Source organism: Ailuropoda melanoleuca, chromosome 4, assembly GCF_002007445.2.
Source record: "Ailuropoda melanoleuca isolate Jingjing chromosome 4, ASM200744v2, whole genome shotgun sequence".
NCBI lineage: Eukaryota > Metazoa > Chordata > Mammalia > Carnivora > Ursidae > Ailuropoda > Ailuropoda melanoleuca.
The window spans coordinates 92,188,017-92,205,576 of NC_048221.1; the positions used below are offsets into that span (position 1 = coordinate 92,188,017).

Genomic DNA, 17,560 nt, shown 5'->3' on the forward strand with positions numbered 1-17,560 from the left:
AGTAGAAGCACTCAGCGAAAGGTAGAGGTGACTAGCGCGAAACTTTGCTTCGTCACAAGCACCAGTCCCTCCGGTAGGGAGCTTAGCCATTCAGACAGGGCCGTGGAGAGGAAAATGGCACATGTGCGAGGTGCTGAGAACCTAGGGAACACATACCCATTTTGGATGCCATTCGCTGACACAATATTGTCATCGTAAAAGTAAAATTGTTCTGTTTTTAAATCAATATTCCCTCCAGTCTGGGGAAAGCACTTTGGCAGCTACAGGCAGAGGAAAAGAGCTCACTCTAAATGTGGAATTCCTCACATTGTACAAAAGAAGAAAACAAGCCTTCATGCATGGGCTTCCACAAATGGAGCAGGGTGAGGTTGGAGCTGTGCAACAGAGGAATAAGTAATTTCATAATTTTACATTTTGACAGCCAAGCTAAATAATGCTGTTGGCCAAGCGAGCTCCGTCAGCTTATCTTCCGGCACCAATTTTTTAAGGCAAATACCTCAACATAAATAAAATAATATTTATATTAATGACCATTCTAAACAGTGAGAATCATTTAACTGGGGGCATGGACAGGGCCGTGAAAATGTTCTCAAGATTGTTAACTGGGAGAAAAGCTCCTGCATAAAATTAGTTCATCCTGGGTCAGACTCCCACTCACTCAGCAGGACCATGCCACAGTGTTTTTTCTTTAATCTTCAAAAAGGACATTAAAGCAACATTACTGCTGAGACTCATCCAAAAGGCCCATTAAAACCAGGCTCTTTGGAGCAGTCCCTGCTGCACGGCTTAGCAGGACCCACAGTGCACACCGTGGACCCGGTGCCACCAAGGAAGAGGGGATGGTCCGCACCTGCGGCTGGGTTTTTAAAAAGCAAAATTAAGAAACAGTAGAGTGTGCTACCTGGGTCAGACCTTTCAGACCTACTTCCTCTTGGGGCGACAAATATTTTCAACTAATTCCACCTCTGAAGTGTGCTCTCCGCGGTATCTCCACATACGGCTTCATCTTGCTTTCCTGAAATACGGTCTGAATTTTTAGAGCCAGTTCCCACTAACGGCACTCTGGACCCCTGATCACCCTTCCTGGATCTCCTTTCTCCAATTCTATTTTGCCTTTTTTTTTTTTTTAATTTGTCAGAACTAGACAGATGCGGACGACCATGCCATGGTTTTGTATATGAGACTCGGAAGAGGGTATTTAAGCATCAGAATGTGAAGGTTCCTTTGTAAAAACAATTCCTTATGGAACTGTGTGGATTTGTCTTTGTCGGCTGCAGTGGCTTGTCGAACTTTAAGGGACTGTCACATCAGAACAGCAATTTGAACACATGTGTTTCACTTGACTGCAGAATCGGGGCAGACTTTCTGGCTGGAAGCTACCCACTGGCAGCCTGGGACGAGGTGATATGGTAGGGTGTCTCAGGCCCAGCTCACACAAGGAGGCTTGCAAGTGTGTAAATAGGCAACATCTTCTCATTATTGCAACATCGTTCCCAGTCCTCTCCCAGTCCAGCCTTTGCTCATCATCATAACAGCCTACATTTCATAATTAATAGTGCAGGGTGATATCAAGAAACTGAGAGGAAAATGTGTGATGGTTGCCTTTGGGGTCATATCTTTGTCTCATCCAGGGATCTCATCTTTCTCCAGGGGTCCCTCAGATTCTAGTGATGTGAAGTTCTAGCCAAGCAGGCAGTAAGCAGAGCACAGATCTGGATCTTTACCAGCAACTTCGGGAAGGGTGCCAAGTTAAGAGTCAAAAAAACAGGGGAAACCTACAACAACCACCATTTTCAGCTCCACAAACCAGGAATGACCCTCCTGGGCAAAGAGATGAGTTGTTGCTTGTTTCAGTATTGCTCTGTAACAAACCACTCCAAAACACAGTGGCTTCGAACAACAATTTGCTGTTTTCTCTTACAGTTCTGTGGGTTGACCAGGATCAGCTGTATAATTCTCACTTGGCATCTCTGATGAAGTTGCCGTCAGAGAGTGGCTAGGGCTGGAGTCATCAGAAGGTTGATTGGGCTAGACATTCAAGAAGGTTGCTTCCCTCACATGTCTGTCCACCACGGTCCTCCACCTGGAGTAGGGGAGAGTAGGGCAGAGGACCGTGGAGTAGCCTGGACTTCTTACATGAAGGCTCAGGGCACCCAAACCAGGAAGCAGAAAATTCCAGGCGTTTTAATGTCAGGCTCAAAGCTAGCACGACATCACTTCCAACAGATTCTATTATTCAAAACTGTTACAAGCCAACCCAGCGTGGATAGAGCGGAGAAATAGACTCCTCCTCCCCGGGGGCGTGGCCCCCGCACTTGGGAGAGAAAGAATTAATGGCAAACGTTTTTCCAGACAAGCTACCACCAAACAGGAAGAGAGAATTTTTTTAGAACAAATGAAATTCTCTCTGCCTCGACTGCTCTGAGGGAGACCCACTCCCTGCTGCTCGTGAGTGACCCAGTGACTAAGCAGCAAAGTAAAATTTGAGCAAATATAATTGTTTAAAATATCGAGGGGGAATAGTTAATAAACCCACACCACCCTTAGACTTCAGCAAAGCAAGCAGATCAAACAAGCAAGCAATATCGGGGCTTTAATCTAATAAAAAATGTCTAGTAACTATTTATCAAACAGTGCTGCCATCAAATTGAGAATTCACATTATTTTTAAAACTTGTAAAAATTGACTATAACTTAGGCAACAAAGAAAACCTGAAAAAGAAAGAAGGTATAATTTTTTACAGGCCACGAAACAAAGAAAGAAAGGAGAGGAGAGAAAAGGAGAGGGGAGGGAAAGAGAGGGGAGTGGAGGGCAAGAGAGGGAAGGGGAGGAGAAGAGAGGGGAGGGGAGGGGAGGGGAAGGGAGAAAAAAAGGCTGGAACTTAATAAGGGATTAAACATTTTTTAAAAAGCACCTAGAAGTTTTAAAACACTCATAAATTACTGTTGAGTCTAAGAGGAAATCAAAACTACAATTATGGGATTTTAGAAAATAATGACAATTGGAACACCACAATAAAAACTTACAGGATTTGGAAAAATCATAGCCTTAAATTTTTTTCATTATTAAACAAGAAAAGTGAAAATAAATGAGCTAGGTATTCAGTTAAAACTTAGAAAAGAATATGAAACAAATCTGCAGAAAGCGGAAAGAAGGAATCTATGAATAAAAGAACAAATGAATGAAAATAAAGCAAAATCAGTAGAACTGAGAAATAAGCCTTAAGATTTTTTTTGGAAATGCTAATATCATTGGAAAATCTTTCAAAGTCAAAAAAAAGTCAGAACATGCAAATATGTATAATATTAATGATTACAAAAGAGATATCACCACAAATAGAATTAACTGTGAGAATTTCCTTTGTGCAAAGCACAAACCTACACAAATGCTTAAAAAATCTTGATAAAATGAATGGTTTTCTAAGAAAGAATAAATTGTGGAAATGAACTCACATAGAGTACAAAACCTAAATAGGTCAATAACTGTGGCAAAAACTTTTAAAGTCGTCAAAGAACTGCATTCTAGAAAAGCAGTATGTCTGGAAAGATTTAGGGAGAATTTTCTCATGCTTTTAATGAACAAATAACTCTTATGCTATTTCAAAAATATAGAATATATTAAGCTTAAAAATGAAAATCTTCCCTATTTCTTTTGTTAACATAATCTTGAAGACAAAAATAGCACACAACTAAAGAAAAGTGGCCAATCTCACATACGAAGTCAGATACAAAAATCCCAAGTCGAAGATTAACCATTGATTCTAGAACTTTTTAGAAGCTTATTGAAGATGTATTAGGGAAAATTAAAAGTTAGATGGACTCTTAATGCCCAATAAAGACTTTAATAGCTGCATTTGGTACTTCTTCCATGTGATAGAAAATTATGTAATCATTGCAAATCATACTGAAAATAGCAGGGGAGAAATGGTCACAGCATATCATTTAAAAACTTTTGTACAGAACGATTCCCATTTTTGTAAATTCATGCACCACTCTGTGTGTGTGTATGTGTGTGTGGTGTCTGAGAGAGTTAGCACAACACAGTAACACTCTGAGTGTTAGAACTTACAATCCTTCTCTCCTTCTCTTCTTTTTCCTTCTTTTGTACATTTTCCAAATTTTCCACAAAGAAAATGTAGAACTTTGTAATCAGATATAAACAGAATTTTGTTTCAGATTTTTTATTTATTAATTGGGAGAGAGAGTGCACAAGCAGGGGGGAGGGTCAGAGGGAGAGAGAAAATCAGACTGCCTGCTAAGCAGGGAGCCCTATGTGGGGCTCAATCCCAGGACCCTGGGTCATGACCTGAGCCAAAGGCAGATGCTTAACCAACTGAGCCACCCAGGCACCCCGAATTTTATTCTAAAATAAGGCTTATCTCAGTACTAATCCTTCAGAAGTCCTATGCCTGCACCTGTCCCACTAAGGATGAGCCATTTTTATTTCTGCCCCTTCATTTTCCTAGTTTCCTCTTGTTACCAAATATTTCCTTTCTGCTTTCATCTTACCCTCAGTTTTGGCCTCCAAAGAAGTTATTATGGAAAGCGTGCCAGCATGTGTGTCAGCAAAATGAATCAAACAACTGCAAGAGTTGACCTTGGATCCTTTCGCATGAACAGCACATAAAAGGCAGGCTGCTGTAGGAGATTTATAGTCAGGGCAAGTTTGAGGTGGAGGGAAGCAGTCAAGAAAGACCCTGGCACCACCACGTACCACACACCCTTCCTGTAGCCCCAGAAAGAGACAGGTGCCTCTATGCCATTTTGTCCCTGTCATGGAACTGGGCCTATGAATGAATGCTGTCAAACAAAGAGCCAGAGTATGGGGGCTTCTTTTCAAATGATGGACCAAAGCTGAAGTGTAGGGTTCAAAGAAAGAGGAGGAAATGGGATGGCAGAAAGAAACACAAAGGGAGCAGGGGCCTGTGCATGCTGAAGAACTTGCATGTTTTCCTACAGAAGGTGGGGAGGCATTGAAGAGTTTAAGCGGGAAGACAACTTTGAATGTGTGTCTATGTGTGTATAAATGCATGTATACATCTTGTATACATGTACAAACATGCATGTATATGTATATGTACATACACATTCTCATTTATGTATGTACGCATATGAATTTCATCTGGGAACCAAAATATAACTGGAAAAGAGAAAGGCTGAAAACAGGAAGCCCAGTTTACCTAGTGGCCCAAGTTATAGAAGATTGAGTGACAGTGAAGTCGGGAGGAGTGAATGAACATGGAGGATCTTTTAGAGATAGAATCAGAATTCTGCTTCTCCCTGACTTTGCAGAAGATAGCCACCTCCCAGTTCCCACTTTGATCCTCTCTACTCAAAGGATCAATCAACCCTAACTGACTGCCTCAGTTAGTAACTCAGTTGTAATTCCAAATTCTGAGAAGAGAGAATCTGATTGGCCTAGCTCAGGTTAGATGCTCACCTCTGGTCCAATCAACTATGGTCAAGGCCAGTGTCAGGGAACGCAAATATGGTTGCTATGGTCCATTTGGTTGTGGGATTAATTGACTGATATCTCTCTCCTCCTGTGGACTGTATTTTCCAAGAGAGCGGGGGCTGTTTTTGGTTGCTCATCACTGAATTCAGCACCTTATAAGGCGTCCAGAACATAGCCGGCACTCAAAAACCATTTGTCAAAAGGATGAAGGTACACATAACGAATGGAGAGAAACCTACATGGGATAGAAGGCACTATTAAGTCACCTAAACCGGCCCTCCATCCATTCATTACTCATGTGTCTCATTTATCACTAGAGCACCAACTTCAGCAGCATTACGTCAATTGCCTTCAATACACCAGTGAGCTTTTGTGGTCTAGCCTAAGAACCAACCCCCACTTACAAGAGTGACTTAAGTGAGAAACTATGCTCCTAATTCTAAACAACTGACTTGAAACAAACTTGGGAAACGCCGTCCATTTGTAACGCGAAAAATACCTCCAAACAAGACAATCAATGGAGGAACCGGGCTAGAGAGAAAAGGTATTTGTCAGAAGAAACTTGGCATACATGTTATTCTTTTTCCATCTGATTATTTTAGTCTTCTTCCTGTGAAATCCAATTTCCTTAAGTGACCTCTGTTCATAGGAAACTATTTGGTTTAATCTCTGGGAGCCATGGCATATTTTTAACCATCTCCAAAGGCCAGCTCCCTCTCCAATGAGCATGCCTGATACCCAAACAGATGTTTTATAACACTCAGCACACATGAGCTCACCACTGGCAAGTCTTTTGCACACAATCAGCCCACAGCTCTTCTCACATCTCCCCCCTCATGCCACAAACCCAAATTCAGGACTCAGAGGCAAGCCTGAGTTCTTAACACGGTAACCAAAGAGCAGAAGATGGAGAGTCCAATCTTGAATTTTCAACTTATTAATATTTTATAAATCTAATGATGAACCAAAAACTACGCAATACAAAGAGTTAGCCAAATTCAGTTGTATAAAAAGACTTGCAAACAGGCTGTCCCCAAAGAACTCAGATTGCAGTATCTGAGCAAAACTCAAAAGCCACTCAAATTTTGATGGAATTATAAAATGTTAGGGCTGAGGGGCGCCTGGGTGGCACAGCGGTTAAGTGTCTGCCTTCGGCTCAGGGCGTGATCCTGGCGTTGTGGGATCGAGCCCCACATCAGGCTCCTCCGCTATGAGCCCGCTTCTTCCTCTCCCACTCCCCCTGCTTGTGTTCCCTCTCTCGCTGGCTGTCTCTATCTCTGTCGAATAAATAAATAAAATCTTTTTTAAAAAAATGTTAGGGCTGAAAGGGCCATGGATGTCATCTACCTAGTGCAACAACTTTATTTATATATGAAGAAGCATAGGCCCACAGAGAGAAAGGGACTTCCTCAAGGTTTGACAATGAGTGTGTGAGTCTTAGAATGGGTGGTAGAACTCTGCCTCCCAGCCCTGACCCACAGAGCAGAAGACAGCCCTACACCACCAGTATTCTGTCTCTCTTCCCCACGGACCATCTGTGTCTGTGGTTCAAAGCTGGGAAGAAGCCGGAAACTGGTCATCGAGATCGTTCATCCATCATGACTACGCCATGATTGTTCTGAATGTGTCACATCCAACTTAGGTAAAGAGTTTTACTGAAGAATGGTTTCATCTGACAAATCAATCAAAAGTACCCAAAAAAAAAGTAACCCAAAATTTGTCAGTAATCTGACAAATCAATCAAAAGTAACCCATCTTCTTAAAGATAACATGTTAACATTTCTAGTGTGGAAATCAAGGGGAGCACATAGCATTCTTGCTACCCCTTCCCCAAGAGCCAGAAGATAGCCCAAAGAGACCATGAGGGTGTGACTAAGGAGACCGAAATTTGCAACTGCAAGCTCACGGTCCTTTGATCCTTGGAGAACCTAAACTTGCAGGGAAAAGTCTGAGGTTTCTAAAAAGGCTTGCTCCACCTCAGAAACCCTTGGGGATATAAGCAGTACTTTTTGAGCACCTACTTAAACTTGAACCTACAAATAGCCAAGATGAGAAGACCCAGAGGCCACCTCAGAGACACCCACCAGTTGGGGAGCAGTGTTTACTGAGAAGAATAGCAAATGGCATATTATCTTCTTTCGTTGAACAGATTTTTGCAGAGGGATTAGGGTGGGCCAAGTTGGACATCCTGCAATAAAAAAAACAAAAAATTAATTGAAATATGTAAGCAAGGACCAGATCACAAAGAGCTGCATATGCCATCAGAGGTATTTGGATTTTATCCTAAAGATAATGGGAAGCCATTGAAGGATTTTGAGCTGGGCATTGAATTGACCAAACTTGTGTTCTGGAAAGACCTCTTGACAGCAGCATCAAGAGTTGATGGATTTGGCCAAGAGCTATGTTGTGTGATAGCATCTACAAGTGATTCAAGAAAATATTTGCATTTTTAGTCTATATTCAGGATAATAGAGGGAAAGAGGATAAGTGCCTAAGGCAAGCACAGCTGGTTTTAATCCCACTTCTACCATTTACCGCTTTATCATCTTGGGCACCATATTTAAATAAGCCTGAGCCCTCTGTCTCATTTCTGTACAGTGAAAATAATGAGTTAAAACAATGTGCCTAGACATTTCCAATAATCCTCTCAACACCATTAGATTCAGTCAAACCAAAATGGCACTTTCCAGCCTAGAAGAAAAGCCACCTAGCATCCTGCTAAGCCACCAGTTAGCAGGAGATATTTTTGCATTTTCTTCTTAGAATTTAACCGGAGTATTTTGTTGCTAATGTGTGAAAATAATTAGCACTCGTACTTTGTAAATGAGCAAGCCGAGGTAAACTGAGGTCAAAGCCAAATGTTGGATCCGAATCAAACCTCCCAAAAACAATACTGCAAAGAATTTAACTGGGTTGCAAAGACCAGTGTACGAACTGAGAGCTCCAGTCGTCCTAGCAACCTTTTAAGCAAACACTGGTGCAGATTTGCTGGCATATATGACACTGAGAACATCTGGCCTTTCTATTATCCTCTCACAAGCAAAAAATGATGTCGTGTAAACTGATCTTTAGGCCAATTATATGGTCTAAGTGTTACAGTGTTTGTGTTGGCTCCTCTGGTTCCAGGTTTTAAGAACTTAATTTGTAGCCACACCCCTTCCTAAAGTCCTAATTGCATGTTACTGTAACTGACCCCAGGGATTCATTTATGCCAAGTCTGCACCTTTCTTCAGGACAATATGTATGTGTAGATGCATCATCAGTCCACTGTGTGTGCAAAGCATGGTGGGAGGACCTATAAGAATCAGTTTCAGGAGTTTCGTGCCATGGGAAGGTAGAGAGAGTGCGTAAGACAGCAGACTCTAGGGACTGCTCTGGTCACATGTTCAGTGCTACATTTTTCCCCCTCTATACCAGCTTTGTTATGGAAGCCAGGTGTGGAGCATGGAGGCTCTAGTCTGCAGCTCACTTAGAAGGCACTAAACTAGGAGTCAGAAAACCTGATACTACCTCCAACTAGCCTTCCTACCCTAGACAAGGTCATTATTGTGTCTGAGCATCTGTTTCTCCATCTAGACTCAATTTCATTTACAAACTTCATGTGGCAGGCAGTGTTCCAAGGCCTTCATCAACACTGATTAAGTTAATCCTCACAATGACTCTAAGTGGCAGGCGGTATTATTATCCCCACCCCATGTCACGCAGTGGGGGTATGGAGGAGACTGTGAGCTTGCCCCCCACCCTGTCCTGGCTGCTTACTAGGAGCTCTGGGCTGCCGTGCTCAGCTGTAATGGACTGGGGTACCTAATGAACCATAGCCTAGTGCTCTGGAGCAGGAGACCCAGGGGTGCACCCCTGGACTATTACTGACCACAGGAAAGGGGCTTCTTGCCTCTCTCCCTCCCCACCCCACCCCATTCTTCTGTTGCCTTGGCCAAGAGGCCATGATGGCAGCTGGAGGGGCTGACCTAAGGAGCAATTTCTCCCACCTCACTCCCGTCTCCCACATCCCCAGCTGACAGACAGATGTGAGGGACCATCTTTTATTCTGTAGATCTTTCCACACTTTCTTGAAGACATCTGGAATCTTAATCTGGGTTATGAACAGATGTATTGGTAGAAGAAGGCTGGGAGCTCCTGATTTTGTCTCTGGACAAAATAGCCTCTGGTAAAAATATTAGTATTATAGTGTGTGAAACAAGTCAACAGGCCTCTGAATTAGCATGCCTTCTCTCTCAGGGAGGGAGCCATGGGACGGCCAGCCCTGAGGAAAATCTGAAGTCATAGGGGGACTTGACCCCAGGCACCAGCAGCTCCATCTTAAGGACCAGAATTCTCCTTCATCTTCAGAGGAAATGAATCTTTTGAGTCTCTTTGTCTGACTTAGCATGTCTAGGAACAAAGGGCAAGATATGTAGTACAGTAAATCCCAACTCTGAGTTGTCCATTACAGGAATTTATCACAGATGGTAATCATTAGGACTTTAACATTCTTGAAGGAAAGAGCTTTATCCAGAATTATAAATAAACTATTCCCAAGGCTTAGATTTATAAAGCTGTGCTAAAAAACAAAATTCAACTGAATAAAATTTAAAGATCTTATTGGCTTTATTCAACAATTTGTGAATCGGGCTGCATCCCATCTAGCAAATAGAAAGGAGCTCCGAGGAGCTGTACAAAATGGGAGACTTTTATAGGCAGAAGGGGGCAGGGACAGGAAAGAGTGGGTTACCTCATCTTTCTTTGGGGATGGAAGGGGCCTATCAGGCTGATTACCTCACTAATGCTGACCAGGAAATTCCAGATTGACAGGCTTAAGATTACATTTTTGGGAAAGTTCGAAACTGCAATTAGGTTAGGTATTGAGTCTTGATTTGCTGACATGGGGCTTAGCACAGGTGACTCCCTGCATAGGGGGTGCCTGGATGGCTCAGTCAGTCAAGCATCTGCCTTCAGCTTAGGTCATGATCCCAGAGTTCTGGGATCGAGCCCCACATCAGGCTTCCTGCTTGGAGGGGAGTCTTGCTTCTCCCTCTCCCCCTGCTCCTTCTCTCCCTCCCTCCGTCTCTCTCTCTTTCTCAAATAAATAAAATCATAAAAAAAAAAAAAAGAGGGCTGCTTGGACAACTGGGAATTTACAGCACCAGGTTACAAAGTCAACCTAACCTGTGAAAGCTTGGCATTGATCTGGGAGTTCTGGGCGATGCCATGAGAAGACGGGAACTTATTTCTGCAGTTAGTGGGCCCCCAATCAGAACCTAACAAGGTTAGGCCCTGGTTTAATCTCCTGAAATGCAAGCACAGAGGAATGGGATGCTGGCGTCTAAATATGGCCTTGTAATTCCTAAACCAATAGTGCAGCAGCAGAGTGCAAAACAAGGCTGCTGCTTTCCAGAAGTTTCTCATCTGGTCAGGAAGGCAAGGCATTCACCAATCAAACAGCTATAGTTTTCAGGCTTCTCTGTATGGCATAGACTTTAACTAGAGAACTCAGGGAGGGAAGCAAAGGATACATGGAGGCTGGAATCATCAGGGAAAGATGTGTGGAGGGAAGGGACTGACTTAGGACTCAGATGAGTGGGGTGTGCGCACGTGAGGCAAGGTTGGCTCAGCCCCCACTGTCTCCCATAAACATGCATCGTGGCCCTGCTGTGACTCTCGGTCCAAGCCACGTCTCAAATCACACACATATCTTCTACAAGTGACTGTGGCTCAATTCCACAGACTCACCTTCTTCAGTTCCCCTTGGCCCCTTCCTCCGAAGGCCTGAAAAGGGAAATTCCAGCTTCTCTGGACATGTCCCATCCAGGGCAGATGCCAGAGGATGGGCCTCCATCCTGGAGGGTGAAGCCGGGAAAAACCCACACACCAGCTCCAGCCCCGGTGTAGTGCTACATGGGATTAGGATGAGCAGGAGAGGGAGAAAGGGACAGGGCAGCCTCAAAGGCATGCCCCCACCCCCCTTCTTTGGGGGGAACTTCTGCAGGCATCCAGGACACACAGTAGAGGCAAGAACAAGGTGTCCTGCAGGCCCGGGAAATTTGGAGGGGGGCTAGGACCCCACAAGGGTGGTCCACATCCTGCCCAGGCAAGGCAGGAGGGTCTGATGCCCAAAGTGAAGGGAGCACAGGCACCGGAAGGAGAATGTCATCTGTTGGTGGGGGGAGCAGGGCAGGCGAGACTGACTTTGAAGAGCTGAGAGGGGACACCACAAAGGAGAGAGGGCTACGTAGGGCCGGCTTCAGATTCTGGACTTCCTAGAGGCTGCTGTAGGGGCTCTAGGTATCTGCTCCCCATTGTCCAGTCATGTCCCCAGGAAGGGTGGGGGTGGGGGGAGCAGAATTCAGGGTCGCTGCCCGCTTTGCAATAAAACAGCCCCAAGTTGTACTTGCTAAGAACCTAAGCGTGCTGGAGCAGATGCGGCAGCACCTGGAAGAAGCAGGACTGCCCCAGCGAGAGCAAGGGCAGGATAAATTGTTCGTGACACCGCTCCGGGCAAGGCAGGGCCATGGAGAGGGAAGCTGTACTGACTGGTGTCTTGTTCACAGCAGGAGGGGAGCTGCCTCCTTAAGTCTCTACTCAGCGCCAATGGCTGAAGGGGGCAAAAGTTGATGGGGGAGAGGCAAATGCGTGAGCGCCTCTGAGAATGACCCCTGTCGGCCACATGTGTGACAACGCAGATCTCAGACAGATTCAGCTCGAATTCGAGTGCAGGAGCTCATGGTGTTAACCTGCTACTGCCACCAGGAGTGTCACTGAAATCAGCAGAAGCAAGTTCCCTTTGTTTAAAAAATCTGGTGACACACACCACCACCACCACCCCCCTTTAGAAGACATTAGAGTGCAGCAGGAAGAATAGAGCTTCTGAAGCCTAGTTGGTATTCAAATCACCAACCGTACCTCTTCCTGGTTGTGTGGCCTTGGGAAAGAGATTTAATGTTTTTGAGACTCAGTTTCCCCATCTATGAATTAGAACATTTGGTAAGAGTTCCTGGCTGGCAAGGCTGTTAAGATGAAATCTGATGAACTCTGTACACAACTTGACCCCACGCACCCAGTTAAGGTCCCCTCCTCTTCCTCCTCTTTGAGAGAGAGCCTCCAGGAAAATGAATTTTAACAAATAATTTTACAACGCGGTAAGCCCAGAAAGAGGGAACGGGGAGTTTATTTGTTGTCCAGTTCTGTTGTATGACAGTAAGGCACTGTCGTAAGCATTGTGTCTGCTTTCTACATATTTCTTTCAAGCTGCCCACCGTGCCTCCCACCTGCCCTGCTGTAAACAGCAAACATCAGCTCACATTTTCTTCTCTCTGATTCTCTTACAGGGCCGCTGTATCAACTTCACCAGAGTCAAGAACAATCAGCCCGCTAAGTACCCCCTCAACAACGCCTACCACACCAGCTCACCCCCCACCCCCCAGTGCTCCCCCCTCCAATTCCATCCCCACCTTCCACCCTGCCCCCTCCTCCTCAGGCTCCACCTCCCAACAGGGCGCCACCCCCCTCCCGACCTCCTCCTAGGCCTTCTGTCTAGAACCCAAAGTTCATTCTCTGGGCTCTTAGAAACTTTGGGGAGGAGGCTCCTCTGTGGTGTTAGAATAAGTCTTTCCAGTTAGGAGAGGCTTCTGCTTTGGAAATGAGTGGTGATAAAGCCCACTGACCTTCACACACCTTAAAAATTGGTTTGTAATGCCAATACACCAGCAATTGTGATCAGCAGAAAGAAACAGAAATTTTGAAATGCCTGAAAACAAATGATGAGGCACCTACAGTCACAATTATAGCCAGCCAGCCATCACCTCTAGAAGGTTCCAGAGACAGTGAAACTGCTGAGATGCTCTTAAACGGGATTGTGTCTCATGGAGACCAATAAGAAAATCATTTCTCTGAGGGTGAAACGCAGAGTCGGATGGATGAGAAATAACATTGCTGGGTTTCTAAATGCTGCCTTCCCTCCTCCACTCCACCTCGATCACTTGACCCTGGACCCTTGGCCTAGGAACCAAGGAATCCTCACCCAAGAAGGTGAAAACCCTTGGCCTACAACTTTGGGAAAAGCTTGGGGTCCCCATTGTGGCAAGAAACTCAACATCAGACAGGTATCCAAAAGCATGTTCGCCTGGGATTTGCAAAGGAGTAAAAACATATGCCTTATTTTCCTTTCAAATTCTCCCAGTTTCCAAGTGAGGAAGAGAGCAGGTGTTTAAAGATGGAAAGAGGTATGTTGCCACGTTGCTGTGTAAGTGAAATCAGGTGTGCGCATTGACTGGCGATACTGATGAGAGCATTAGACAGTTTCTAAAACCCACAGGCCACCAGCAGCTAGAGGTGGTTGGCTTTGGCCCGACATGGTCCACTAATCAACAGACAATGGCATTGTTGAAGAGCAACCTGTTAATGATTCATGTTAAATATCAAGATTAGGCTTCAGTTTAAATCACTTAAGGTATGAAGAAGTGACTGATCCCATTTTTCAGAGACAAATGTTGAGTTGATCTTCCCAAAATGGCATCACTAGCACCTACCATACAATCTCACTGGGATTTTTTTTTTCCCTTTCTTTCTTGGTAAAGTTGTATACCGGAGATTTCTAGGTAGAGTTGAGAGACAATGGTCCTAACATAGTAGGGAAACCATCTCCAGGTTCTTTAATTAACCACAAAAAAAGCCATGTATGTGTAGATGCAAATGTATTTCTCCTTGGCTTTTCAACGTACTCATAAACATAAGCTGTCAACCCAGGAGGAATATACTAGATGTTCTGCCTGAAATTCCCACGAGGCCTGGGATCCACCCTATTCCTCCAAGTCTTTCTGAATCTGTTGTTATCAGTAAGCCCTGTAACCACTTTCTAAACATTGGGCTTCATCATCCAGGGTGAAAACAGAGGTCCCTCCTTCACCACCCCATTCAAAATTATCTCCTCCATAGGTCTTAAAATTCCTCTCCCAAACCGCTCAAAGTCTTAAATCTTATCTGGAACAAAGCAGAATATCAAATAAATATAAACTTAGAGCTTTGGGTTATGGCCTCCAAAGATCCTTCAGGAACCCATCAAGCCAGCCTGATTCTTGCACCTTACTCAGAACACAGACATAAGGACCCGGCATGCACTCCGTCAACACCAGTTCTTGTAGCCATGACAGACATTGCTCATCAATCACAGCACTATCCATGGAGCCCAGCAATTTCTTCACAATCCTCACATCACAACTTCAAAGAGCCACCATTCATCAGTCAGGATTTGAGAGAAAGATGAGCCCTGTTTTCCATCCCCACTTTAGAAAGCAGAAACAAACAAACAAAAACTAGAAAGCAGAAACACACAGGAATTGCATGGAGGAATGGGGAATCCTTGGGCATAAAAGGTACAGTCGGGGAACATAGATCTCGGCAGAGTGCCTTAGTGGGGGGACCACAGGCACTAAATCTGGAGTGCCGATGCCAAACTGACACGTCTCTAAGTGTACCTCAGACCCAGCCCTTCTCCCAGCCTGCCACTACCAAACGCCCAGCCTTCTCATAGAGCTAAAATCAGAGATGGTTTCCAGGACTTATAAAAGCAACCTCCCTTTGCCACCTCCTCAACCTGGCCTGTATTGTCTGTTCTTACAACACGAGGCTTCTTCTTTAGTATAGTCCCTCATGAGGCAGGGGCCACAATGTCTCAGCCACCTGCAGTGACATTGCTGGACTCCAGCAAACCATTCCATAGGAGAATGGGTTCCCCAGGCTCACAGCATAGAGATGTTGAGCCCATGGCAACTGTTTTGACTGCGGGCAGTACAGAACAGTCCACCCCACACCACTGCCGCCTGACTCACTGCGGCCATAAGAAAGTTCAAGCCAAGACACAGACGTTGTACAAGATGGCGGGCATCGAGTGAGAATGCAACATTCAGGATCTCAACAGCACATCAATCAGAAGCCCTGTGCAGCTTCCACGATGTCTTGGTGAACTTTCTGATGAATAGGGAACTGCAAATATATGCTGATTTAGAAGGGATTAGCAGGGTTTGTCCTTAAAACTGACTCATCATGTCATCCCTAGTCATTTAGAATTACAGTTGAGAAGGTGAAACTTCTAGACTATATGAATAAGGCAATAGTAGGCTAGCATGGACAAAATTCTTTAACTGGTTTATAAAATATATCAGTATTTGTATCATTCCCTGTAAAAGGCAGCATACGATTGTGATCAGGAAACTGCACAAAATTATTTTTTCAGCCCCCATGTTATTGTCCTTGTGAAGTTTTTTTTTTTAATAAAAGCCAACTTTTTGTTGTATATATTCGTATTCCATGTGTTAGATGGAAGCATTTCCTATCCAGTGTGAATAAAAAGAACGGTTGTAGTAAATTATTATAAAGCCAATGATATTTCATGGCAGGTTATTCTACCAAGCTGTGCTTGTTGGTTTTTCCCATGACTATATTGCTTTTCTAAATGTACAAATAGTTACCAAAATGACGAGACCTCTGTTTGCACAGCATTAATAAGAACCTTGAGTTCCGTGGTCCTCTCCTTTGAAGACCAGCTCACAAATGGTTTCTGGCCTGGAGCTTTGCACATACTCCAGCAAGACTGTAAAAAATTCTCTCTTTGACCAAGATCAAGAACAGAGCAGGTGGGCAAATTAATTAATATACTTGGATATCTGGCCATGGGTAACTTCATTGTAAATAACACTAAAATGGGCCGAGATGATTTTGATGTCTCATAAACACTAGCATCCAAACACTGTCAGATGAGAAAAATCCACCAAAGAACCAGAAAAAATAATAATAATTATGAGATAGTGAGCAAGTTTCAGCCCAATGCCAATCAATAAAAACAATTAATGCTGTGTAAAATGGGTTGAATTAGCTTGCGAACTATATAAAGATATATGCAGTAAAAAGCCTGTGAATGCACACCAGATGGGAACGGGGTATTCTAGTCAGTTGCCTTCTCTAGTTATCTGAGCTCTACTATATTATCGTACTTGGATAACCAATTTAAAAGAATTAGAATATGATTTTTTTAAATACACTTAACATTAAACTCTTCTTCTAGTCCTTTCTTCTTTCTGCGATAATTCAGAAGACAGTATGGATCTTCAGTGCGTCATTGCTCTAAAAAATCAGTTATCACTGTACCATGCTATAGGAGACTGGGCTAACCCTGCACAATGACAAACTCTGGAAGTTGCTTTTTAAAAAAAATAATAATAAATTCCTAAAATCATCTCTTTTACTGGTTATTCGTCTCTCTGTTACGAAAATAAAGTGTAGATTGTTCAAGTGCTTAACGTCTTGATGATAATAAAATGTTGTTATGCAAATTAAATTGCATTTCTCAAATCATTATTGTCTTTCCACTAAGCTCTTTACCGTCTTGATTACTGTCAATGTTTTCTTCAGCTGTCCAACATTCAACATATGCTTTATTTCTAGTAATAGTTTTAAAATTTCAAAAGTAACCCAAGCTCAATGAAAATAAAAAAGTAAAAAGTGGTGGTAGAGAAGCACACAGAAAAAATGTCCTGGATCAGTTGGGATTGTGTCTGGCTGCCTGTCACAAGATTTGTGGGCATGACTGATTTCACTCACAGAGCAAGGACTCCAGAGGTTTGCAGCTGCTCAAGGAACCAGACAGCCATTGGGGAGGGTATGTGTTGTAATGAGCACTGGGTATTATATAAGACTGATGAATCACAGACCTGAACCCCTGAAACCAATAATATGTCATATGTTAATTATAATTGAATTTAAATAAATAAATACATAAATAAATAAACTTTAAAAAAAGGAAAGAAAGAAAAGAAACCAGGCAGTTTTACAGATCATGCGGCAGTAAATACCCTTCCTCCTATATACACTTCAAGATGTTTTTCTTTTTCTTTTTTTTTTTTTAAGATTTTATTTATTTATTCGACAGAGATAGAGACAGCCAGCACGAGAGGGAACACAAGCAGGGGGAGTGGGAGTGGAAGAAGCAGGCTCATAGCAGAGGAGCCCGATGTGGGGCTCGATCCCATAACGCCAGGATCACGCCCTGAGCCGAAGGCAGACGCTTAACCGCTGTGCCACCCAGGCGCCCCTCAAGATGTTTTTCTTATATCTG

The 17,560-nt window shown here is 43.6% G+C and overlaps 1 protein-coding gene across 1 annotated transcript in view; it reads left to right on the forward strand.

Moving 5' to 3' along the window:
* Positions 1-16,681, forward strand: part of ANTXR1 (ANTXR cell adhesion molecule 1) — a 216,498-nt gene extending 199,817 nt beyond the window's left edge. Inside the window, 2 exon segments of the mRNA XM_011236724.3 lie at positions 12,780-12,864; positions 12,867-16,681. Of these exon segments, the coding sequence (XP_011235026.3) occupies positions 12,780-12,864; positions 12,867-12,988 (207 nt within the window). The 3' untranslated portion in view covers positions 12,989-16,681.
* The last annotated feature ends 879 nt before the right edge of the window (positions 16,682-17,560 follow it).